Source organism: Pelophylax lessonae (genome assembly GCF_965119305.1).
Source record: "Pelophylax lessonae genome assembly, chromosome: 2".
Lineage (NCBI taxonomy): Eukaryota > Metazoa > Chordata > Amphibia > Anura > Ranidae > Pelophylax > Pelophylax lessonae.
The window spans coordinates 43,138,599-43,164,846 of NC_138769.1; the positions used below are offsets into that span (position 1 = coordinate 43,138,599).

At 45.9% G+C, this 26,248-nt stretch overlaps 2 protein-coding genes across 2 annotated transcripts in view; both read left to right on the forward strand.

Moving 5' to 3' along the window:
- Positions 1–26,248, forward strand: part of LOC309546612 (uncharacterized protein) — a gene marked incomplete at both ends in the record, with an annotated part of 437,777 nt that overhangs the window by 204,586 nt on the left and 206,943 nt on the right. The gene's annotated exons all lie outside the window — the stretch shown is intronic.
- LOC309546613 (uncharacterized protein) overlaps positions 1,069–26,248 on the forward strand; it is a gene marked incomplete at both ends in the record, with an annotated part of 50,479 nt that continues 25,299 nt past the window's right edge. Inside the window, 3 exons of the mRNA XM_082246352.1 lie at positions 1,069–1,072; positions 3,064–3,207; positions 10,479–10,622. Coding sequence (XP_082102478.1) covers positions 1,069–1,072; positions 3,064–3,207; positions 10,479–10,622 — 292 coding nt within the window. The remainder of the gene's footprint in view (positions 1,073–3,063; positions 3,208–10,478; positions 10,623–26,248) is intronic.

A 26,248-nucleotide genomic window follows, 5' to 3' on the forward strand; every position in this document is an offset into this window, starting at 1 on the left:
GCAAGCAAAGGGAATATATGCTTAGGAGATAAGTGTGAAGATAAGTGCTTGAATATTTTTTGGGAGGAGGGAGAGGATTTTTGCTAACACTTAATGCTCATACATTTTTTTTGGAGGGGGGGGGTTGCGTGGTTTGGCTTCTTCGCCATGGGCACTAGGTGACCTTGTCCCGCAACTACAAAGGTATACACATCATTGTACAGCCTGAACTGTTATACATCCTGCATCAAAGTACAGTCTGCATTATTGCTTCAGTATTAGCTACCTCAAAAAGACTGTCATGGTTAATAATCCCTAGATTTCAGAGAAGTGGATTGTCAGTTGTAATGTGACAGATGGTGTAAAAGACATTTCAGTTGTAGAGCAATGTAACATCTCTGTACCAATATCTGAAATTTCACCTCAGTGAACAAGTTTGTTCATTCTATAAAGTCTGGTGCCGTTGCTTAAAGAGGAAGTAAACCCATTAATTTAACAGTTTGAAAAAACAGTTATATTTCCGGCACGTGCCGGAAATGTAACACTCCCATTGGTAGTGCTCTCATCAAAACTGTCAAACCATCCAATGGCTGGTATCATAACTAATCACATATGCAGCATCATGGCAGTTGAAGGTCAAACAAAGGCCAAGATGGCAGCTTCCTTGCTTGAAAACGATAGGAGGGTTTACTTCCACTTTAATGAAGCTCATGTGTACCTTCACAGCGTATACAATAAGGGAAAGGAAGTGTAAATGAGTAAGTGTGATTATGACTGAGTTGATGCGTTACATCAGTAAAAGAAGCCAGTTCGAGTGTGGTGACCACTGGTGGTGGAGAGTTCCAGTCGGAAGGTTGGTGTAGTGTTTGTCTAAACTTGCCCTTCTCAGCGGTTTGTGCCTATCCCAGGGCTGCTGCAATAGTAAGCTTTCCATGGAACGGGGCCTGAACTATGGAAGAAGTGAGGCCTCGCACTTAAATGACAGTCCCCTCCATACCTTTGTGTTGAAGCAAGACAAATGTGCTGTGCAAAAGAACTGGTGTAGGATAGTGTTTTGCACTGTTAACTTCAAATGGCTCTAGTGTCGGGATGGGTAGGAACAGATCCATGTCACTACGGGGAAAGTGTCCTCCTCGTGTGAGGCCAGAAGAGGTGGTTTGACAATTGGCCACCCTCAGGTGTCAACTCACATGTTTATTATCTGTACTGTAGGGGGGTAGTTGGCATGTATAGTGCAGTTCCTCTATGCCACTGAGACAGTTGTGCCCTCCTACACATACAGTATCTCACAAAAGTGAGTACACCCATCACATTTTTGTAAATGTTTTATTATATCTTTTCATATGACAACATTGAGGAAATTAAACTTTGCTACAATGTAAAGTAGTGAGTGTACAGCTTGTATAACCGTGCAAATTTGCTGTCCCCTCAAAATAACTCAACACACAGCCATTAATGTCTAAACCGCTGGCAACAAAAGTGAGTACACCCCCATTTTACATTGTCCAAATTGAGCCCAATTTGCCATTTTCCCTCCCCGGTCTCATGTGACTTGTTAGTGTTACAAAGTCTCAGGTGTGAAAGGGGAGCAGGTGTGGTAAATTTGGTGTTATCACTCTCCCTCTCTCATACTGGTCACTGGAAGTTCAACATGGCACCTCATGGCAAAGAACTCACTGAGCATCTGAAAAAAAAAGAATTGTTGCTCTACATAAAGATGGTCTAGGCTATAGGAAGGTTGCCAAGACCCTGAAACTAAGCTGCAGCATGGTGACCAAGACCATACAGTGGTTTAACAGGACAGGTTCCACTCAGAACAGGCTTCGCCATGATCGACCAAAGAGGTTGAGTGCACGTGCTCAGCGTCATATCCAGATGTTGTCTTAGGGAAATAGACGTATGAGTGCTGCCAGCATTGCTGCAGAGGTTGAAGGAGTGGGGGGTCAGCCGGTCAGTGCTCAGACCATACGCTGCACACTGCATCAAATTGGTCTACATGGCCGTCGTTCCAGAAGGAAGCCTCTTCTAAAGATGATGCACAAGAAAGCCTGCAAACAGTTTGCTGAAGACAAGCAGACTAAGGACATGGGTTTCTGGAGCCATGTCCTGTGCTCTGATGAGACCAAGATAAACCTATTTGGTTCAGATGGTGTCAAGCATGTGTGGCAGCAACCAGGTGTGGAGTACAAAGACAGGTGTGTCTTGCCTACAGTCAAGCATGGTGGTGGGAGTGTCATGGACTGGGGCTGCATGAGTGCTGCTGACACTGGGGAGCTACAGTTCATTGAGGGAGCCATGAATGCCAACATGTACTGTGACATACTGAAGCAGAGCATGATCCCCTCCTTTCAGAGATTGGGCTGCAGGGCAGTATTCCAACATGATAACCACCCCAAACACACCTCCAAGATGACCATTGCCTTGCTTAAGAAGCTGAAGGTAAAAGTGATGGACTGGCCAAGCATGTCTCCAGACCTAAACCCTATTGAGCATCTGTGGGGCATCCTCAAACGGAAGGTGGAGGAGCACAAGGTCTCTAACATCCACCAGCTCCGTGATGTCCTCGTGGAGGAGTGGAAGAGGACTGTAGTGGCAACCTGTGAAGCTCTGGTGAACTTCATGCCCAAGAGGGTTAAGGCAGTGCTGGAAAATAATGAAGGTCACACAAAATATTGACACTTTGGGCCCAATTCGAACATTGTCACATAGGGGTGTACTCACTTTTGCTGTCAGCGGTTTAGACATTATTGGCTGTTTAGACATTATAGAGGATTCTTTTGTGGGTTCATGAAGTAGTAGTTTATTACATCTTATCTATAGCCACAAGCCTAGAGGATCTTGTCAGAGACTCATTAGCAGTGAAATGGTAACTCAGGTCTACAGGCCTGTTCAGAATCTGAATTTTAGAACATATGTCTATACAACACTGAGCACTGAACTGTGAAGGTAATATAATCATCCCACTTTTTATAGCCAATGTTACATCGGTTTCGGGAGAAAATGGTCTATAATGAATGAGATGGACTGAATGACTCACATAAACATGTAATAAAATAGTCTGTTTCTTCCAACTTCCAACAATAGACAAGAAGGAGTGTGGTGTCTCTCCATATAAAAGAAGGGACTGCGGATATCCAGGCATTAGCAAGGAGGAGTGCAGCAAGAGGAAATGTTGCTTTGATTCCAGCATTCCTGAAGTGAACTGGTGCTTCTTCTCCAAGTTACAAGGTAAAGTCCAGATTTACAGAAAGTAAAGGCGACGAGCCACTCTAAGCACTTCCAATAGGAGATGAGCTGCATGTGGTAGTCATGATGTGAGATATGATGATAGGGGTGGCCACAGACACAGCATGACTCCAATGTTATTCCCAATGATCTTGATGTTGCAGTATGCTAATTTACCCACTGATGAAGATGTTGGCAACATTTTGCTCCCCCACTGGTCAGTATCTTCATTCACACTTCTGGGTTTGGGATCTTTGGCCACCTTCCCTGCAGCCAATTCTTCAACAGGCCTTGGCTCTCCAGTTATGCCATCATAGATTTGGAAGACATGCAAAAAGAAACAAGGGCGCCAGGTCATAATAGGAAATGATAAAAACACATTTTTTAAGCTGTACACTTGCATAAAAAATGTCAGGACTCTGGAGGCGAGCCTGACGTGCAGAGGATAGCCTCTAGCTCACAGAGGGACGGAGCACAGACGAGTCACCTAGGCAGTAGACGCAGGCTAACCCAAGGTGCGGAATCTAAGTGCCAATCGGTCTTTACCAGAGCCTCTGATGGGGAGGATGGATTTTGATGCGTGTATAGCACCAGGTCGTGGTCCTCGGGGTTGCCCTGCCAGGAGGTGAACAGGTCCGGATCCGGTGGCAGATAAACAGACAAGGATAAGGCAAATGAGTGGTCACAAACAAGCCGAGGTCAGGGTGGGCAGCAGACAAGCGAGGTGAGGGACAAGCCAGGAGGTCAAACAGGAATCAAACTGGATACAACAGATTTCAGGTTCAGGAACACAGGAGAAGCTGCAGATCAGACAGCAAAGACACTGTGCTGCTGAGGTGCTTAAATAAGGCAGCCTGTTGCCAATTAATGAAATTAGTCTGAGCTAGGTTAACCCTTAGGTTGCAGATTCATGACAGTACTTCAGTGTGCACAGGGAGCGTTCCTGACAAAAAAGAACATGAGTCGGTGTGGTGACAGGCAAAACATCTGAAGGCGTGGTGGACTGAAGGGTGATGCGGGGCCCATGGTGCCAGCAACGGCTGTGCTGCAGATGACTGGGAGCAGAGAATGGTGAAACACGGGTTGCAGTGTGTAGCCACACCTCCCCCAGAGGCATCGGCAGTGCTAGGAGCCTGAAGTTATGTCACCTTCCACTGCAGGTTCAAAGCCTGATGAATGAGGTTGATCCTCGGAAACTACGTTTTGGCCCGCCCTCTCTATTGTTTGCCTTCTGTCCCTTGCCGGTATCCGTGGAGGAACCGGCAGTGGAAAGGGACGTCACCTCTGGTTCTCAGTGCCGCACTGCCGATGCCTCTGGGGGAGTTGCGGCTATACACTGCGCCCTGTGTTTCACTGTTCTCTGCTCCCCGTCATCTGCAGCACAGCCGTTGCTGGCACCACGGGTCCCGCGTCACCCTCCAGTCCACCACACCTTTTGGGATTCCACACCTTCAGATATTTTGCCTGTCACCACACCGACTCATGTTCTTTCTTACGTAAGTGTTCAGCATTAAAGATGTGTTTTTATCATTTCGTATTATGACCTGGTGCTCTTGTTTCTTTTTGCATATCTGTCCCGGAGGGATCCCACACCTCGCATAGGAGCTGCCGGTTGCCCCATTCCATTTATCCTGTGGACATTATCTTCTTACCACTCCATCTAGAGACTTTTCATTTCATCTTGTCCTGGTTGTTTGCCCACTTTGGCACCACATTTATGCTTTGGTTTTAGGGTTTTCATATTTACTCACTGTAACGGATCAACCGGCACCCCGGACTGAGTGCCTCCATTGACGGATGCTCCTAGTGCTTCCCGAGGGCTCCAAGCACTCCACCAGACACCATAACCACTTCAGACCCACGAACCAATACCGTCACACTCACTCATATGTGTTTTTTATTGTCTTTTTATTACATTTTCCCTTTTATCTTCATGCTATATTTTTATCTACGCTCTTTGCCACAGTGAGCGCTGACCCACCGACTTTGGCCTGTGTAGCTGTGTTTATAGATTTGGAAGACGGCTGTGAATTCTTGATCTCTCACAGCCAGCTCCCCACTGCACATCTACGAGGCATGGCAGTGCACTAAGACTGGTCTGGCAGTCTCATGGCACAGGTGACATGTCCTAGAAGGCTGCTGGCAGGCCAAGCAAGGCAAAAATTAAGGAAGTGGAAAAGCATCAAAAAAGGTACCTGCTCCCCTAAAAAAAAAAAAAAGCAGCAAATATGTTAGAGACTGGAGGGAGCAGAAGGATAATTCCAACTTTCCAATTTGGGTAAGGTTCACTTTAAGCTATCATTTGCAAAGTGGCAATGATTAATGTGTCTTGCTTTTGGAAGTGACAGTTGTGAGCCTCAGTAGACCAGGGTCCATCATTTAAAAGCAAATCCTTTTGTCGTTACTTCCAATAGTCCTTTCTTTTGTTCTTACGAATCAACCTCTGGAAATGAATGCATTGCAATCTAAATGCCATGTAATGTAACTGCTGAAGGTGTTACATTGTGCTCAATCTCTTCTCAAGTCTCAAACATAATTTCTGGCTATGTAACACTGCTAACACATAGATGCAGGGACAAGAGAAGTGGACTTTAATGCCCTGCCCCTGCATATATGCATCCAGGGCGGCGTTAGGTTGTGTGCTCACTGCCCGCTTCGAACACACAAGCTGTAACTGACAGCTCTTGCTCACGGCTTCTGATCAGGAGCCAGCGGGATGAGCTCCCGATCATGTGACAGCTGTTACAGCCAATCACACTGGTCATATGACAGAGAATTTGCACCGGTATTAAAGCCCATTGGAAGGGCTGCCAGGATATGATATACTGGGGAAAATAACTGGGGCATGGTTGGGAAGGAAAATGTCCATTGCTCTCTCAGAAAGTTGGGAGGTATGGAAAGTTTACCCTTCACTATCTCCCTACTATACTCAACAGTTATATATCCTAAATCAGTTCCATTTGGTTGTCACAAGGGCAGCTGATATGGATCACCAGGATCCACTTATTTTACCAGAAACCAAGGTGATAGAAGGGGCCAAATTACATAGCAAAGCACTATGCTGTATAACAGGCTTTAACCTGCCTGGCGGTATCCCCGAGCGTGACTCGGGGTGGATTTTCCATGCTGTTATCGGTATCCCCGAGTCACGCTCGGGGTGGATGGGCAGATCGTGCAGTGGTGTCTTACCTTCTCCTGGCGATCCAGCGATGATCTCTCATTGCTGTGATCGCCAGCCGAGATCCCCGCCGCTCGTCCATCCTTCGTTGGTGTTTTGACTTCCTAGTTCCGTTCCCTGCAGCAGTAATGGTGCATGGGAGCGGAACTAGGGAGGGAAGTTCAAACGTTGCACAAAACACACACACATAACATTTATATTATATATATATATATATATATATACACACACACACACACACACACACACACACACACACACACACACATACATAAAACACAAAATAAATCCTTGAGACTGTGGGCGGCTACCTTCTCACACACAGGAACCTATCTAATGAAGTCTGTCTGTCATGGTCTTACCTTCTTGCTGTTCTCCTTCGTTTGACATGTGCTGGCGGCCATCTTGGTTTCTGGGTTTCTTGTAGCCTCCCACCCTGCGGCTCCTCCTTCCCACTGGGAGGAGCTGGGTGCCTAGCTCATATATATAGGAGGTCTGTGGCTTCAGTTCCCTGCTTGGTCCTCCTGTGTTCACATGCTACTAAGACTGCTGCTACTTCTGGTTCCTGTTCCTGGCTTCGTCTGACTACCCTGTTGGTTCCTGATCCTGGCTTCGTCTGACTACCCTGTTGGTTCCTGATCCTGGCTTCGTCTGACTACCCTGCTGGTTCCTGACCCCTGGCTTCGCAAAGACTCTGCATCGGTTTCGCCATCCGTTTGGACTTTTGCTTTATAGCTTGTTTTTCAATAAAGCTGTCTTATTTTCACTATCTGTTGTTGTACGTCTGGTTCATGGTTCCGTGACATTAGGACCAAGCCATGAATTCTGACGGTACAGGGCCATCCTCGCTACCCACGCTGGTTGCCAGACTTGATCAGCAGGATCACCTGTTGGGTCGGTTCGCCGTGGCGTTGCAAACCCTGCTTGAACGCACGGTACCACAGGCCACGAATTCTGACGGTACAGGGCCATCCTCACTACCCACGCTGGTTGCCAGACTTGATCAGCAGGATCACCTGTTGGGTCAGTTCGCCGTGGCGTTGCAAACCCTGCTTGAACGCACGGTTCATTTCGCTCCCGTTGCCGATGGGTCGGTTGTCGCTCCTGGGTCCGCTCCTACTGCCGCTCCGGTTGTTGCGCCAGAGTCTACCCCGACACCTGTTGTTGCGCCCGCGGTGTTTCGGGGTATGTCCGGTTCTGCCCCCCTTCCACAGCGCTTTGGGGGAGAGCCAACTCAGTGCCGAGGTTTCCTTAACCAGGTGGGCATTTATTTCGAGTTGTTACCACCCTCAGTCCAATGGGGCCGCAGAACGATCCAATCAGGCCTTGGAGCAATTCCTTCGTTGCTATGTCTCCGATCACCAAGACAATTGGGTTGACCTCCTGCCTTGGGCTGAGTTTGCCAGGAACACGGCGGTGAACTCTTCCTCTGGGACGTCTCCCTTCATGGCCAACTATGGGTTCCAACCTGCCGTGTTACCGGAGGTATTCTCTCCCCAGGATATTCCGGCTGTGGAGGATCACCTTTCCGTCCTACGTGCTTCTTGGGTACAGATCCAGAAGTCCCTTGAGGTCTCTGCGCAGCGCCAGAGACTCCAGGCTGATCGCAGACGAGCGCCTGCTCCTTCCTACCAGGCCGGAGACCGTGTATGGTTGTCCACCCGCAACCTCAACCTTCGAGTGCCCACTCCCAAGCTGGCGCCTCGCTTTGTTGGTCCCTTCCGAGTGCTTCGCAGGGTAAACCCGGTAGCCTATGCCCTTGCGCTTCCTCCTGGCATGCGGATCTCCAACGTGTTTCATGTCTCCCTGTTGAAGCCTCTGGTGTGTAATCGTTCACTTCCTCGGTTCCTCGGCCTCGTCCGGTCCGAGTGGGCAATCGTGAGGAGTATGAGGTGAGCAATATCCTGGACTCACGCCTGGTCCGCGGTCGGGTGCAGTTTTTGGTTCATTGGCGTGGTTATGGTCCAGAGGAGCGTTCCTGGGTTCCCTCCGCAGATGTCCATGCTCCTGCCTTGCTCCGAGCCTTCCACGCACGCTTCCCTCAGAAACCGTTCTTTACTCCGCGGAGGAGGGGCCCTTGAGGGGGAGGTACTGTCATGGTCTTACCTTCTTGCTGTTCTCCTTCGTTTGACATGTGCTGGCGGCCATCTTGGTTTCTGGGTTTCTTGTAGCCTCCCACCCTGCGGCTCCTCCTTCCCACTGGGAGGAGCTGGGTGCCTAGCTCATATATATAGGAGGTCTGTGGCTTCAGTTCCCTGCTTGGTCCTCCTGTGTTCACATGCTACTAAGACTGCTGCTACTTCTGGTTCCTGTTCCTGGCTTCGTCTGACTACCCTGTTGGTTCCTGATCCTGGCTTCGTCTGACTACCCTGTTGGTTCCTGATCCTGGCTTCGTCTGACTACCCTGCTGGTTCCTGACCCCTGGCTTCGCAAAGACTCTGCATCGGTTTCGCCATCCGTTTGGACTTTTGCTTTATAGCTTGTTTTTCAATAAAGCTGTCTTATTTTCACTATCTGTTGTTGTACGTCTGGTTCATGGTTCCGTGACACTGTCTCCAACCTACTGTTGGGCAAACTTTGCTGATCCTACAGCAGACACTCCATAGTCCATGTTTTTTTCTTCACACAACAAATATCCATTGAACATGTCCCTTTTCCTCTTCACATTGAAAATGTCCCTTTGCTTGTCTCTTCACATAGCAAACAGTGCATTTATTTCTTTCCACATAGAAATAGTCCAAGACCTCACCTTGAGTAGTCTTCAGTCTTAATTAATTTCCCCTTCACACAGGAAATGTCCATTGGTTTCTTTTCACATAGAAACGATCCAAGACCTCACATCGAGTAGTCTTCACACTTGTTACCCTCCTCAGCGCACATCGCTTCAGGAGGTCTTCCCCATGCTCACACAGCTTTCAGGGGGCACACATCTGACTGTCCTCCTCTCCCCACAAGGTGTCAGGAGGCAGCAATCCTTAGACTTCCTTTGGACAAATTATAGAGGCCTTCATTTCCTCATTCTGAACAGCTGAATGGTTTTCAACTTCCTGCTGGCTATATCTGCAGCCGACACCCTATAGTAATTGGTAAATTTTCTAAACCAGGTGGAAATGTATCTCCTGTCTGTGACTACATCCACAGATTTACCTGACTTCCTGTCACAATATATATATATACACACATATACACGTATGTATATATATATATATATATATATACATACATACATACATACATATATATATATGTGTGTGTGTGTATATATATATATATATATATATATATATACACACATATATATATATATATATATATATATGTGTGTGTGTGTGTATATATATACACACACACACATATATATATATATATATACACACCTATATATATATAATATAACGCATGAATTATAATCTAATCAATAATATAATTTTATTATATAATATAATATATATATATTATATATTATATATTATATAATAAAATTATATTATTGATTAGATTATAATTCATGCGTTTGTGTTTCAAATTTATCCCATCTGGGATGTCTACTAGAGTCTTGTTTTGGTCAGGTTTAAGTCAGTAATTACTAAGAATTGTAGGCCTATAATACATAACGCCAAATTTCCATGAAAAAAATTGTACCGCTTTTGGTACAGAATTCCTGACATAATCATACCGCCAGGGAGGTTAAGGGAACAGGATAAATTTTTTTTTTTTAGGTTAATGCTTTAAGAATAAATGCTGCTGTTTGCTCTTTAAAAATAAATACTCAAAATAAGTATAATGACTAAGCCCCTCTCCTTCATGACATTGCTGAAAAGGGGCATAGCATGGGTGACCTTACAATGATGCCCCCCCCCCCCCTAAAAAAAGTTCTGAGTTCCCATGGAGGCGACGTTATGCTGAGTCATAGCCGAGCCCCCATCTGCTAAGTCCTGACCTATTCCTTGCTGTGCTACATATAATTCAAACATTTTTGACCCCCTTCTTCATCGATGGAAAAACTGTGTGAACTTTCATTTTAGGAGGTAGAAAGAGCAGTGCATACATGTGCATGACTGTTTATGAATTGTAATTATTTTCTGCTGTTTTTCAGATAAAGATCAGTGCTGTGTAAATACCAAAGAGCGGAAAGACTGTGGCTATCCTGGAATTAGTGCTAGGGAATGTTATTCCCGTGGATGCTGTTTTGATTCAAGCACTCCTGGCGTAAACTGGTGCTTTTACCCAAAATACAAAGGTATGGGGTTACTGATGGATATTTAGCACCCTCCAGTGTGCTATTAGTGACAGTGCAGGCAAATCTATGTTTTTGGTTCATACAACTTTTGTTCTACATTCAAAAGGAACGAAAAGTTCCTAGTCCTAAGGGGCTTTCGCTTTTTTTGCAGAGACTGTCAGCAGTCAGCAGTGAGATCAATTAGAGTTGTACAGAGAAGAAGAGGAGACAAATCAGAGTTGTATATAGTGAAGAATCCAGATAACAAGCAATTGTGCTGCAAGTTTGAAAATGACTTGCTAAGCTATTGCTAGACTGGCCAGGCTTCACAAGTTTGTTGCACAATTGCAGCAAGTTCACATTGCATGACTCCAGATCAACTTTCTTTGCAAACATTTTGCAAGTCTGCTGCAAGTTTTGGGTTCAGTTATGTTGTGCAATAGTCATCCCACCACAGGGGGCACTGTGGCTGAATTTTTTTAGTGCAGACTTGCAGAGCTCTTGCTGTAGACTCAACACTGCAACTTTGCTATTGCAAATTTGTTTCAAATTGGGAAAAGTGTCAACTAGAATTTGTGCTTCAAGTGCTCGGAAAGTGTACAACTTGCCAGTGAAAATGTGCAGCAAGTTAACAAGACTTAGGCTCCTTTCACACACTCCGTCCGTCGGAAGGATGCCGTTTTTCTCAGCGGGGGATCGAGCCGCCGATCCCCCGCTGAGCAGGAGGATGACAGCTGTGTTTCCGTGCTGTGTGCAGAGACACAGCTGTCAGGTCCCCATGCATCTCTATGGGGGAATCGGATGGGAACGGACCGTCGGACCGATCCGATCCGCTGGACGGATGGAAAATAGGGTTTCCATCCGTCCAGATTTGACGGATCAGGTCGGATGTCAGCGGACATGTCTCCGCTGCCATCCGATGCCCCATAGGAATGCATGGGGGGACCGTTCAGATCCGCCAAAAAAACGAACAGGCGGATCTGAACGGTCCGCCTGTGTGAAAGGGGCCTTACAATTCAACACTGCCACAAATTTGGGGCACGTTATCAATGCTATCTGGGAAGTTGTTCCTGGTTTTGTTGCTATCAAGTTGGGTATCCTATAATTCCTATTTCCCATCCAGATGTTATTAGCTAATAATAATAATTGCCTAAATAAACATAAAAACCAAGCTCAAAGACTGTTCCTTGTGTCTGGAGAAAGTGCAGAGAATACTTGTTGCCTGGCTTTACAGGGTTAGGGAACCTGATATTCAGCAGCTCCTTCGGGGTTGAGCGCTACAGATATATAGCCGATTGACCCTAGTTAACCACTTGCCGACCGCCTACAGTATATTTACTGCGGCAGTCAGCAGCTCCTGGGCAAACCAACATAGTACTACGTCGCTCGCCCAGGAGCCTGTAGGGGGCGCTCCCGCCCCTGCTCGTTCACAGGCATCCCCGCGCATGTGACTGGCGGCTCCGATGTCCGCCAGCCACTTGTGATCTCACTCAGGAGAGGGAAAAAGGCAGATGGCTGATGTAAACATAGGTGTCTGTCAGTCTCCCTTAGATCATGACAGAGGCTATGCGATCTTGCTATGTAGGATCGTATGTCTCTGTTATGATCTAACAAGCCACGCCCCTTGACAGTTAGAATCACGCCCCTAGGGACACACTTAACCCCTTGATCACCAATAAAGTTAACCCCTTCCCTGAGAGATGAATGAACTTGAAGTGTTTATTCCCATTCATAAAAGACAATGGTGTATTGAACAGACATAGACACGGTTGACATGTTTCACGACTCTGTAGGTCGCTTACTCATGGTTATGAGTAAGCGACCTACAGAGTCGTGAAACATTCATCTCTGAGTGCGGTCACTTTTTCTCTTTGGAAGTTTGATCACTGGACGGCGGATCCGACCAGCACCTGGATATCTGTGCCTCACCTGAGCGGCTTTCCCTGTGTTGCTTGAATAACCCCTTCCCTGCCAGTGTCATTTTTACAGTAACAGTGCATATGTATAGCACTGATTACTGTAGTAATGTCACTGGTGCCCCCAAAAGTGTCAAAAATGTCAGTCAGGGGTCTGATCTGTCTGCCGCAATGTCGCAGTCCCACAAAAAAAATCGCAGATCGCCGCCATTACTAGAAAAAAAAAAAAAAACAATAAAAATGACATAAAACTTTCCCGTAGTTATTAACTTTTGCGCAAACCAATCAAAATACGCTTATTGCGATTTTTTTTGTACCAAAAATATGTAGCAGAAAACAAATTGGCCTAAAATGTTACATTTACGCAGTGCCGAATCGCAAAATAGGGCCTGGTCTTCGAGCAGCCAAATCCGCCGGGGCTCAAGTGGTTAAGCATAGAGGGGAAAGGTTTGAATCTCTTTCAGATTTATAGTGCTGTCGCTTGGAGAGAGTTCCCCTCCTTGTGACACCAGGACAAGAAATGTGTGGAAAGGGAGTGCACCATCAGAAGTCAATACCTCCCCACTGTCCTTACATCAATGTGTACCCACTTTACCTCATGCTGCTGCCAGGAAGAAGCTGCAGGCAGAGCTGGGAAGCAGAAGCTACAGTTTCTGGGGGAGGACCAGAGGAGGGCTGGGCTACAGTCAGCTGCTGGAGTCTGCTGATTACTGAGACCAGGGGAGGAGGAGACGAGAGTGTGCTGCAGCTGCATGGTGAAGCGCAGGATCTGGCAGATGGGTTCTGCCCTCCTCTCTGCTGACAACTGCTGAGACAAGGTGGGAGTGGAGACGAGGGGGTGCCGCAGCTGCAGGAGAGCTGCAAGAGCCACATAAAATGGCCAGATCCAGCCTGCAGGCCTTGAATGTGACACATGTGTGTTAGAGTGTTCTGACAACTGCTGAGACAAGGTGGGGGTGGACACGAGGGGGTGCCGCAGCTGCAGGTGAGTTGCAAGAGCCACATGAAATGGCCGGATCCAGCCTGCAGGCCTTGAATGTGACACATGTGTGTTAGAGTGTGCTGACAACTGCTGAGACAAGGTGGGGGTGGAGACGAGGGGGTGCCGCAGCTGCAGGAGAGGTGCAAGAGCCACATGAAATGGCCTGATCCAGCCTGCAGGCCTGGTGTATGACACGTGTGTTAGGGAGTTTTCCTAGCCCTTAGGTGACCAATTTGCCAATATTTCATTTTTTTACTCTAAATACATTGATGCCTTGGTTTTATTATACACAGGATGCAATGTCAGCCACAAACTTAGGAAGGACTGTGGATATCCCAATATCAGCTCCAAGGACTGTCACTCCAGGGGTTGCTGCTACGATTCCAGCATTGCGGGGACCATCTGGTGCTTCTACGGGTATAAGTGATTCTGGAATGGTAAGGTAGCCATAAAAATGAATAAATACTTTTTATTTTGAGGAAAAAAGGTTATACTTCTGTCTATATTTATGGGGTGGTGGTGCTAGGCAGGGTCTGTGGCAGGAGAAAAAAAAACTCTGCAATATGCAATGAAAAAGAACAAAAGAGGAGGGATGGGAGTATTTTTATACATTATTGTTGAATACTGTGTTTCCCCGAAAATAAGCCCTACCTCGAAAATAAGACCTAGCGTGATTATCGGAGAGGGCTGCAATATAAGCCCTACACTGAAAATAAGTCCTAGTAAAGTTCATGTAAAAAAAATGTAATTTGTTTTATAAAATGATTATACTGCTATAAGGTGCAGTGTGTCTCCCTTTGTAACTGTATTATGTAAAATCCCTTATTTGCAGTGCCACTGACCCGCCAGAGGTCTTCTCCTCTCCTCCCAGCTGACGTATGCGCCCCCTCCATGTTCAGTGCTCAGAGCGGGCTGACGTCAGTTGGGATCTCGGCTCTTCCCTCTTCTCCTCTCCTCCTGGCTGACCCAGGGATCTTGGAGTGGAGAAGAAGAGCTCAGGCAAGTCACGTGAGCGCCTCGGAGCGCTGTAAAACATATTACAGTTACAAAGGGAGACATACTGCACCTTACACCGCTATAATCTTTTTATAAAAAGGATTACAAAATTTTATAGGGACTTTAACCAAGATGTTTTTTGGGGATTAAAATTATGTCTAAATACCGATTCATGACCTGACAGGGGGAGAGAAGACAGGGGGCACAGGAACTTTTCAAAAAATATTTCATTGTTTTATTCCAGGTTTTTTTTTAGAACATAGAGAAGGGTAAACAAAAAGCACAAGCACTGTGCTGACTATCTTGCTTTAAAGGATCAGGATATTTTTTTTCTCCAGAAGATGACATGACTGTATTTGAATAAATGTAGATTATTGTACATACCGTGTATAAATAAGACATCCCCTGAAAATAAGCCCTAGTGTGTTTTTTTGTAGCCAAAATGAATATAAGACTCCGCTTTATTTTCGGGGAAATGCGGTATGTGATAGTTTGAAACATGCTTGGTCAGTTTTTGAAAAGCCTTGTCTCCATGCAGGAAGTGGATGGTCTCAGGGAAATCCAGTCCTAGATACTCAGGGATATGGTAAGATGTAAAAAAAAAAAAAAAATTCCCAGCTCAACTTCCCGACCAACCTGCAACCCATTGAATTAACCTGTCTAATAGTATGTTTTAAAAACAGGAGTTTAGTTTGCACACATTGGCAAAAACATGCGTAAGCTGCAGGGCCACTTCACGGTACCTCATTATTATCTGCAGTCCTAACTCCAAATTTTGAAAGCCTCCACAGTGGAAGCACATGCATTATAATAGATAGGCATTGGGCAGGTGAACCTGGAGGTAGCCCACCCCTTCTTCAAGGCACAGGGGCGCACTGGACACCCAACATATGGCACAATGGCAGCAAAGGTGTCCAGTGCATCCCCTCACCAATATTCCAACAGTACAAAACAAATGGCTACTGCCCTCACCTTTAACTATCCTTTGCAGCAAGGAGCACATGGAAGGGTGATGCATGTCAAATAAAACCAAAGAAAATTCCTAGCTCAACTTACCGACCAGCCTGCAACCAATCAAATTATCCTGTCTAACAGTATGCTAAAACAGGGGTTTAGTTTACACATTTGCAAATATACGCATAAGCTGCAGGGTCACTTTACGGCACCCCAGTATTTGCAGTCCTAACTCTATCTTTTGAGAGCCTTTGAGAGGGATGGTAGGATCAGTGGCGTAGCGTGGGTTGTCAGCGCCCGGGGCAATGCAAGTAATTTGCGCCCCCTACACAAACCTACTAGACCACTACACAGGCCACTACACTGACACCTACTCTGACCTAGCTGACCACTACAGAGACCAACCTTATTCTAACACTAACCTACCTGATTACTATACTGACCCCTACACTGACCTACCTGACACCTTCACTGAACCCCCTACACTGACACATTCACTGACCCCCCCCTACACTGACCACTACACTCACCCCCCCTACACTGACTCCTTCACTGACCATCCCTACACTGACCCCCCCTACACTGACACCTACACTGACCATCCCTACACTGACCCCCTCTACACTGACACCTACACTGACCCCCCCATACACTGACACCTATACTGACCCCCTCATATACTGACACCCCCCTACACTGACACATACACTGACCCCCCTACACTTATCCCCCTATACTGACACCGACACTGACCCCCCCATACACTTAGCCCCCCATACATTGACCCCTTTACACTGACACCAACACTGACCCCCCCACATTCTCACACTGACCTCCCCTACACTGACCCCCCCATACACTGACACCTACACTGAGACCTATACTGACCCCCCCCCATACACTGACACCTACACTGACCCCCCCCCATACACTGACACCTATACTGACCCCCCCATACACTGACACCTACACTGAGACCTATACTGACCCCCCCCCCATACACTGACAACCCCCATACACTGACACCTACACTGACATCCCCCCTACACTGACACCTACACTGACCCCCCCTACACTGACACCCCCCCATACACTGACACCTACACTGACCCCCCTACACTGACACCCCCCCATACGCTGACACCTACACTGACCCCCCCCCATACACTGACCCCCCCATACACTGACACCTATATTGACCCCCCCATACACTGACACCTACACTGAGACCTATACTGACCCCCCCCATACACTGACACCCCCCATACACTGACACCTACACTGACACCTACACTGACCCCCCTACACTGACACCCCCCCCCCCCATACACTGACACCTACACTGAGACCTATACTGACCCCCCCCATACACTGACACCTACACTGAGACCTATACTGACCCCCCCATACACTGACACCTACACTGAGACCTTATACTGACCCCCCCATACACTGACACCCCCCATACACTGACACCTACACTGACCCCCCTACACTGACCCCCCTACACTGACACCCCCCCCCCATACACTAACACCTACACTGAGACCTATACTGACCCCCCCCATACACTGACACCCCCCATACACTGACACCTACACTGACACCCCCCCATACACTAACACCTACACTGAGACCTATACTGACCCCCCCATACACTGAAACCCCCCTACACTGACACCTATACTGACACCCCCTACACTGACCCACCTCACCCCCTCCCATGTCCACTTTACTGGCCCCCCGGGGGCAGGCAGCAGATCACTTACCTTGTTTTGTGTCCAAAAACTGGCGACTCGAGAAGGCGATCCGGAGTGGAGGGAACAGCGTGTCGGCGGCCGGCCCGGATAGCAGGGGGAGACTCCGGAAGCAGTGCTGCACATGCACAAGACTGTCATCTTCACCCACGAGTCCGACCAGCCCCGCCCCCTGGCCGCACGTAACACCTTCAGCGGTCAGCCACTCTTCCTGCACCAAGCAGCAGTCACGGAGCCAAGAAGAGAAGTGCAGGCGGGCGGGCCGCTGGACGGGGCATCATCTAAATAAAGGGACACTATGATCCCCGCGGATGGCGGGCGTGGGATGCGCCCCCCTAAATGTTGCGCCCGGTGCGAGTGGCCCCCTCAGCACCCCCCACGCTACGCCACTGGGTAGGATGGTTAGTAAAACGTATTATTAGAAAGAAAAAACCCATGATGTTTTTTTCCAATAACAAATAGTCTAGATCAGAGTTTCTCAAGATCCACAGAACCCTAGGGTTCCTCCAGAGGTTGCTAGGGGGTTCTTGAGAAGTGAGCACTTTCTGCCTCTCAGATAAATTTCCGCTGACACCATCAATATTTTTAGTTATCTGTGACCATTACCCATAGTAATGAATGGGGCCATAGCATGCATGCACACTAAGAGGAAGACCTGGCGGGTACATTTGTGCTGGAAAGACTGTGCAGCACTGGAAAGGGCCACACAGTGAATATTGAAGGATCAAGGAAGGAGAGAGGAAAATATTTAAGCTGTCGGGTCGCACTCAGTAGGCAGGGGGAATTGATTAAAGGACAATTGCCTTTTGATATACAATATTTATTTGAAAGCTACATGCAGTAAGCGTTCTTAGATAGGCCCAACTAGAGCAAAGATTTTGAAGTTGGAGTAATGTATAAAGCCCAACTTCGGGAAATATGAAAATGATCTCTTGCAGTGGAACTGTTAACTGCTGGAGTTAACGGCTTGTTTAGTCTAAGGCAGTGGTCTCCAAACAGCGGCCTGTGGGCCAAATGAGGCCCTTTGCTTGCCTTCATCTGGCCTCTAGGGCACTATTCCTCCCACTGATACCAACAAGGAGGCACCATTTCACTCATTGACACCAACAGGGGGGAACCATGCCCCTCATTGGCACCAACAATGGGACATTTTTCCTTCCACTGACACCAGTGATGCGGCACCATTCCTCCCACTGATATAAACAATTAGGTACTATTCTTCCTACTAATTCCAATTATGGGGCACTATTCCTCCTTCTACTGACTGCAGGGACTATGTATTTTTTTTTACTCCCACTGAAGCTGGGGCATTCTCTACTCCCACTGGCCACCCAGCCCCCCCCCCTCCCCTAAAGTCTGAAGGACAGCAGTAAACCAGCCCTTTGTTTAGACAGTTTGGAGACCCCTGGTCTAGGGGAGAAGAGAAGCTTTCACTTATCTTATCCTCCACTCCTTAAACAGATTGTAACGGAACCGGCAACCCACACTGTACTTGTGGACTTCCATCAGTATACGGCTTCCTCCCAGTCCTGAACATAGATATCAGATTTTCCAGCCGCCCCCATACAAAGCTAGCCGACAACTTAGCTTGTACTGGAATCTTCTGTTTATTGAACAGTCACACAGAATTTATATACAGCATGGACCTCCCCCTCTGGATCAGATTACCACACACAGGTCAGGGGTTGCCTGATTACATTATCATATGCATATGAAATTATATACAGAAATAGATTTAACCTGAACTAATTATCTAGCCACCTGGACAGAACAATATGTGAGTTCATTAACATTTAACAATGGGACAGACAGGCTTATCAGAATACACATCCCACCTCAATAGACAGACAATAGAAAAAGACTGCCAGTGACAGTCTGTCCGTTTCCTACATTGAAGTACATGGAATACACATCTAAGCATTGCTTTGATTATTTAGGTGTCACAGACTTCATGGCAACAGGTTATAGGTCTCATAGACTAAAGTGGGATTAAATCTTCATATTTCTTGAGAGATATTGTTGATAAATATTACTCCCCCATTTGAAGTTATCCAAACCATTTTCTCAGTGTCCATTAAGTATCTGTCTTTCACTCCCAGTGACGGTGAGTATACTCATTGTGGAACTTCAGTGATTAATCCTCTGCACTGTAAAAAAAAAAAAAAAAGGCTGTGTGATCCTTTATGCACAAATCCTCCCCCTCCTGCAATGTCTCACTGGACAAGTCCAGATAAGACACAGTGAGTGTAGTCTGGCTGCTCATGCTCAATTTGGTATCTATTGCTGGAGAGAACACTACCTGTTTGAGCTGAGTTGGTCAGGTCACATGATGTGACATCATACATGTAGGCGTGTATACAGATCCTAAATAACAGCCCAGTCCCTCCCTCCTCCTCCATGCCCCGCAACTAAAAAATAACAGTGGGTGGGATGTCACATCTTGATTGATAGATGATTCACCTCCCATAAAAGCATGAGGACATAGGCTGTAGTGGATTTCAAGAGGGAGTAATTCCATAAAGGAGATAACACCAATGTACATGTTTTTGCAGTGTTCTTATTTTACCTCTCAACAGCATCACAGCCTGCAGACGTGCATATTAATGTCATAGAGGTTTCTAAACTTTTAAAAATACATTTATTTCCCAATTTCTAAATTCATGAATAATACAGATCATGCCAAAAATGTTTTATGTTTTCTTTTTTTCATATTTGTTATCCTTCTTTCTCTCTTTCTGTGCCTTTCCTCTTTTTCTCACTCTCTCCACTGTCATCCTCCTCATTCCATCTGGCACCCCACTGCCACCTTGCTTACACACTACCCCCTGTCATCCCAATCCTCCTCCCACCTGACATCCCACTGCAACCTTCCTAACACATTACCCCCTGTCATTTTTATCTTCACCACACCTGGCACCCCACTGCAACCTTGATAACACCCCACCCCCTGTCATCCTCATCACATCTGGCACCCCACTGCAACCTTGCCAACACATTACCCCTTGTCATCCTCATGTTCATCAAACTTGGCACCCCAATGCAACCTTGCAATTAACCTACCCCCTGTCATCTTCATCACACCTGGCATCCCACTGCAACCTTGCTAACACCCCACCCCCTGTCATCCTCATCCTCATGTTCATCAAACTTGCACCCCACTGCAACCTTGTAAACAACCTACCCCCTGTCATCTTCATCACACCTGCCACCCCACTGCAACCTTGCTAACAACATACCCCCTGTCATCCTCATCTTCATCACATCTGGCACCCCACTGCAACCTTGCTTACACCTTACCCCTTGTCATCCTCATCCTCATGTTCATCAAACTTGGCACCCCACTGCAACCTTGCAAACAACCTACCCCCTGTAATCCTCATCACACCTGGCACCCCACTGCAACCTTGCTAACACCCCACCCCCTGTCATCCTGATCTTCATCACACCTGGCACTCCACTGCAACCTTGCTAACAACCAACCCCCTGTCATCCTCATCTTCATCACACTTGGCACCCCACTGCAACCTTGCTAGCAATCTACCCTCTGCCATCCTGATCTTCATCACACCTGGCACTCCACTGCAACCTTCCTAATACACTACCCTCCCTGTCATCCTCATGTTTATCCCACCTGGCACCCCACTACAACCTTGTTAACACCCAACCCCCTCTCATCCTCATGTTCATCACAGATGGCACCCCACTGCCTGGCTATTACCGCGTGGGAGGAGGGATCTGTTATGAGTGATGCATTTAGTCGCCAATTAAAAACTTTCGGTTTTGGTTGAGAATGTAGTGTTAGTGATATTTGCGAGGGATCCGAGATAGTCTGGGAACCATTAGAAGCTTTTTTGACATTAATTCACATTGTGAGATGAACAGACAGTCTATACGAGAATATCTGATATGTGGGATGGAGTAGTGTGTGAAATTCTTACTAATTGTGATTAATGATCTTCAAGAATCCACAATCATAAGGGACCTAAGCATTGACTTAATACATTTCAGGGTTTTGTATTTGACATTTGATTTCCTGGATGAGGTGTATTGCAAAGGATTTAGAGGCACGTTAAAGTCTACTCCAAGTATAATACAGCCAGAGGCGAAACCCGTCAGTTCATGGACTATTTTCTTGCAGAAGGAAGCATGCGATCTATTAGGAAAATAGACATTGGCTAAAGTTGTGGGTATTCCATTGTAGAAGAAATAAGTATCTGCCTTCTGGGTCCGCCAGATGTTTTGTGAGACTGTGAAGGGTGCATCTTTACTAATTAGTATGGTCACACCTTTTGTTTTAGAGCTAGGGTTGGTGGCGTGAAATGCTTCTGGAAAGTAGGAGGACTTAAGTTTTAACTTTTCAGGAATATTGAGGCCCCGTATGTTGTGTGAGATCACTGTAGGGTGTTTACCTAGGGTGTTATAGGCTATCATGGGGTATGTGAGAGTTCATGCAAGGCTATTACAAGAGGGGTAGGTGTGTACTGCTGTGAAGGAGGAATCTGAATGGGAGTATAGAAATTAGGGGGGAAAAAAAGAGAAGGGAGTGATGCAGGGGCAAGGAGACAGAAGAAAAGTGTAGATTCAGAGACAGTAAATATGTCTCTATCAGAGTTAGTGTAGGACTCTAGAGAATAAATTACCTTAAACCAGTGTTGTTATGAAATGAATGTAGACTATACCACGCTCACAATAAGACGCGGCAGAGTCTACCTGTCAGGGTAGTGGGAGGACTATATCAGAGGAGGCAAAATTAAGTGCCATAAACACTAAATTATCTATAGAGTATCAGTTAACGAGACAGAGTATGAAGGCATTCCGCTCTCTTTAAGGCTTAAGTAACCTTTCTATAAGTTAAGTTACCTTCGGCCTTAAACGTAGGCAGTCAACGGGTAAAACAAATCATCATAATGTAGAAGAACAGCGTGGACCCCTCCCGTTCTTCTGAATCATTTAATGTTGTACGTGTATATATATGTAGGTGTGGCGGGGGGAAAATACATGGAGGTCAATGACAACAACTGTTAAACTCAAATCTTGAGGTAAACAGAGGCTCAAGGTACTTTTGTACTTTTGTAATGAAATAAGCACTTTCAATTGTCAGAACCCTCGGTCTGACTGTGAAGTGGAAAACTTCCTCTAAGGGAGATCAGTATATCATCCAGAGTCCATAATAGAGTATGTTGAATCCCCGTATCCCCGAGAGTAACACTTTAAGAACAAAGGTAGGTCATATAACATAAAACCATGAACTGGGAATAACATCTCTCAACCCGAGGCAACGGAAAAGTTAGTGGGGGGGGGGGGGTGCTCCCCGGGTGCTCCCCAGTTGAGCAAAGGCAACTAGCTCTAAGGAGAAATTAACCATTGAGTAATATCAATGAGATCTATGGGATGGGAGATATTGGGTTGGGAGAAACAGAACGATAATAAAGTGTACAACGGATACCAGTTTGCTGAGAATTAGTCCTGAGTACTTCCTCTCACCATACAACAGTCAGCTTGGATAAAAAAAAAAAAAAAAAAAAAAACAGATCGTCAAGCAAATACAGTATCTCACAAAAGTGAGTACACCCCTCACATCCTTATGTCCCTTTAGGAGGATAACATCAAGATTCAAGTTTAGGAGTCATCGTACAGTCTTGTTTTCTGTCATTGCAGGGCAGGTGTATGCATGCCTGGACCTCAATGGCGGGTGTTCTTACTCTTCTTGTGGGCACGTTTATCTGGCGAGTTGATTGGAGTGTGTGGTGGGCTCCTAGTGAGGGGCAGTAATTTATATTCCTGATACCAATCCGGCAGCTCGACTAGAGGTATCTGTAATCCGTCACAAAAATGTGCCAGGTCGTTTGGAGACCTCAGCACATGTTGTTTCCCCATTGTGGGAGACAGTGAGCGCAAAGGGAAAGCGCCATTGATATTTCAGATCCTTCTCCCTGAGGCTGGTCAATAGTGGACATAATGCTCTCCTGTTTTTTCGGGTTATCTGAGATAAGTCCTGAAATATCAAAATTGGGCTGTTGTTAAAAATTATAGATTCATTTTGTCTGGCCTTGACCATTATTTCTTCTTTAAGTGCAAAGCTCTGGAATGTCCCTTGGGGGTCAAGCGTCAGGGCCTTTTGCTCTAAGAGCTCTATGTGTGCATACAAATTCAATCGTTGCAACCACATGGCACTCTAGGATGTTTTGATGCTTTAGGATGATTTTCTGAAGCGCCTGTGAAATCTGGTCAGAGGTCACCGACTCAGGGACCTCTGGAATTGTTACGTCTCCCTCGATTATCGAGGTCCTCTAGATGTCTACTGACATCAAAGAAATGTTGGGAGTGGAAAACTGTTATCTGTTCCAATCTTTTTATGGTCCTATCTCTCTGGATCCCCATTTGTTCGGCTGTAGACAGTTGTTCTATATTGCTGCTGAGAATGTTGATTTTATATCTGCAGCAATCGCTGTTATTGCTGCAATGGTTAAGGGCATGTCTGCAGGAGAGTCTCTGCTTACCACATGCTCTGACGCTGAGAGGGATCCCTCACTGTTCTCTTCATCTCTGGGAGTCGACACCATCTTGCCCCCCATGCATGCTGCCTCGTGAGGAGGTTTGGGACTTAAAGATGTCCAAGATGTTTCTCACCACTGCTGAGCTGGAGGAACGTTGCTGATGGTTATGTGAAGTGTGCCCATCATGCGCTGCCTACGAGTCCAGGGGAACAGGCAGCAGAGCTGCCATAGCCGAGGAGCTCCTCAGTGTGCTATCATCCTGATCGTGCACCAAGCCATGACCACCGGCACCCCACTGCCACCTTGCTAACACAATACCCCTGTCACCCTCTTCTTCCTCCCACCTGGCACCCCACTGCAACCTTCCTAACACACTACCCCCTGCCATCCTCATCACACTACCCCCTGTCATCCTCATCACACCTGGCACCCCACTGCAACTTTCCTAATACACTACCCCCTGTCATCCTCATCACACCTGGCACCCTACTCCAACCTTTGTAATACACTACTCACTGTCATAGTCATGTTCATCACACCTGGCATCCCACTGCAATCTTGCTAACAACCTACCCCCTGTCATCCTCATCCTCATCATACCTGGCACCCCACTGCAACCTTGCTAACACTCTACCTCCTGTCATCCTCATCCTCATCCTCATCACACCTGGCACCTCACTGCAACCTTGCTAACAACCTAACCCCTTTCATCCTCATCCCCCCAATAACCCACTGCCATCTTCCAAACACCTGCATTGGCAAAGCAGCGTATTTTAATGTTGAGAGGACAAGGATCTCTTCCCCACAAATGTGTTGTAGCGGGTAACGTGGTCTATGGATGGAGGCTTACTGAAATACTGAACTCTATGTTAACAATAAAGATGCCATCCCAGAAGAATGATTACGTGTTGCGAAACCTACAACAGTAAAATCAGTATGCATATGCAGTAAAGCATGCTTGTTATACCCCTTAGTGTGGATCCTAAGGGGTTAATCCTCTGTAAAAAGGCTGTTTGATCCTGTCTTCTATGATGATCTCCTTCTTCCACAGACTCCAAAAAATAACCTGATATTTACAGTCTATGGAGTCAGGCTGCACAGTTTATTAGTAGTTTTTTCTTTGGAGCGTGCATGTGATCAGCACAGGGCCAATCAGCACTGTCCAGACATGTCCAGACAAAGGGTTAGGGGTCCTGAAGCCTGATAGGACAATTGTGGGAGAAATTAAAACTCCCCACAATCTTTCAGCACACACTGTTACAAGTCACAAATTGCTCTAACTGCTATATACAGCTGATGAAAAAAGGTATTTATAAGTTTATATTTACTAAAATAATTGCATATCCATGTTCTGTGTACTGTGGGAGATCAGATATAGTGATTGCAGGATCTGGGTTTAGTAACACTTAATCCTTGCAGTGTGGGCGCAGTCCCACTTTAAAAGGATCATTTTTAAGTTCCCTGAATTCACACGTCTCTATACATGATAAACGCTCCAGAGCGAAAGTAGTAATTGTTTATATATATATATATATATATATATATATATATATATATATATATATATATATATATATATTTTATTTTATTTTTTTTTTTTTACAGGTAACCAACTTGAGAAGATGATGTGATTTCACAGAATGACCCTTAAATTTACAACTTTGGATTTAAATAATGCTTTCATCAAAAAAAAAAAGAAAAAAAGAAAGAAACTGTTTTCATATTATTCACAAACAATAAAAATGATTCTAAAGCCTTTTTTATAGTGTACAAAATGTCTGCAGAGTAATTTGCACTACACAATACTGGGATCACTGTTGTTTTACTGATGCAATCTGTAAAGAAAGGGTTCATCACATTTAATGTATTCAATTCTTCCGAGTGGTTGAGCCCCAAAAGGTACTGACAAACGTAAGAAAAAAAAAATGATGGGGATTATTTCCTAAAGGGATCCTCAAACTAAGGCCCTCCAGCTGTTGCAGAACTACACATCCCATGAGGCATTGTAAAACTCTGACTTTCACAGACATGACTAGGCATGATGGGAATTGTAGTTCCTGAACAAACGAATATGCTGTGTGTGTATGTATACAGTATATATATATATGATCCAATTTCAATACTAGGTGAACCGCACAGATAAATTGTGCACAAAGTGCCTGTAAATCAAACAAGTAGTAGAAAATCGTAGCACATTTATATTGCAAAAAGTATAAATGTAAAAAAAAAAATCATATCATAAAAAAGTAATAAATAGTACAGAATGCAAAATTCACAAAATGCAGATTTCATTCCATGTTGCCAACGACAAAGTGCTTTAGTGCAAAAAGCTGGTGCAAGCCCTCCACTACATTGCACTCATCAGAAGACAAATAGATAGAAGCCTGCAATAATAATCCACCTTCTCAGGGGTGTCCAATCAAATAAGTATAAAGTGCTGCCAAACATCCATCCTGTTAGGGAAATGCTCAACACCTGGAGCCAGAAAAGTAGTATTTAGTGTGGTATTTATTGGTATTTCAGTACATTCATAAAAGCAATATAA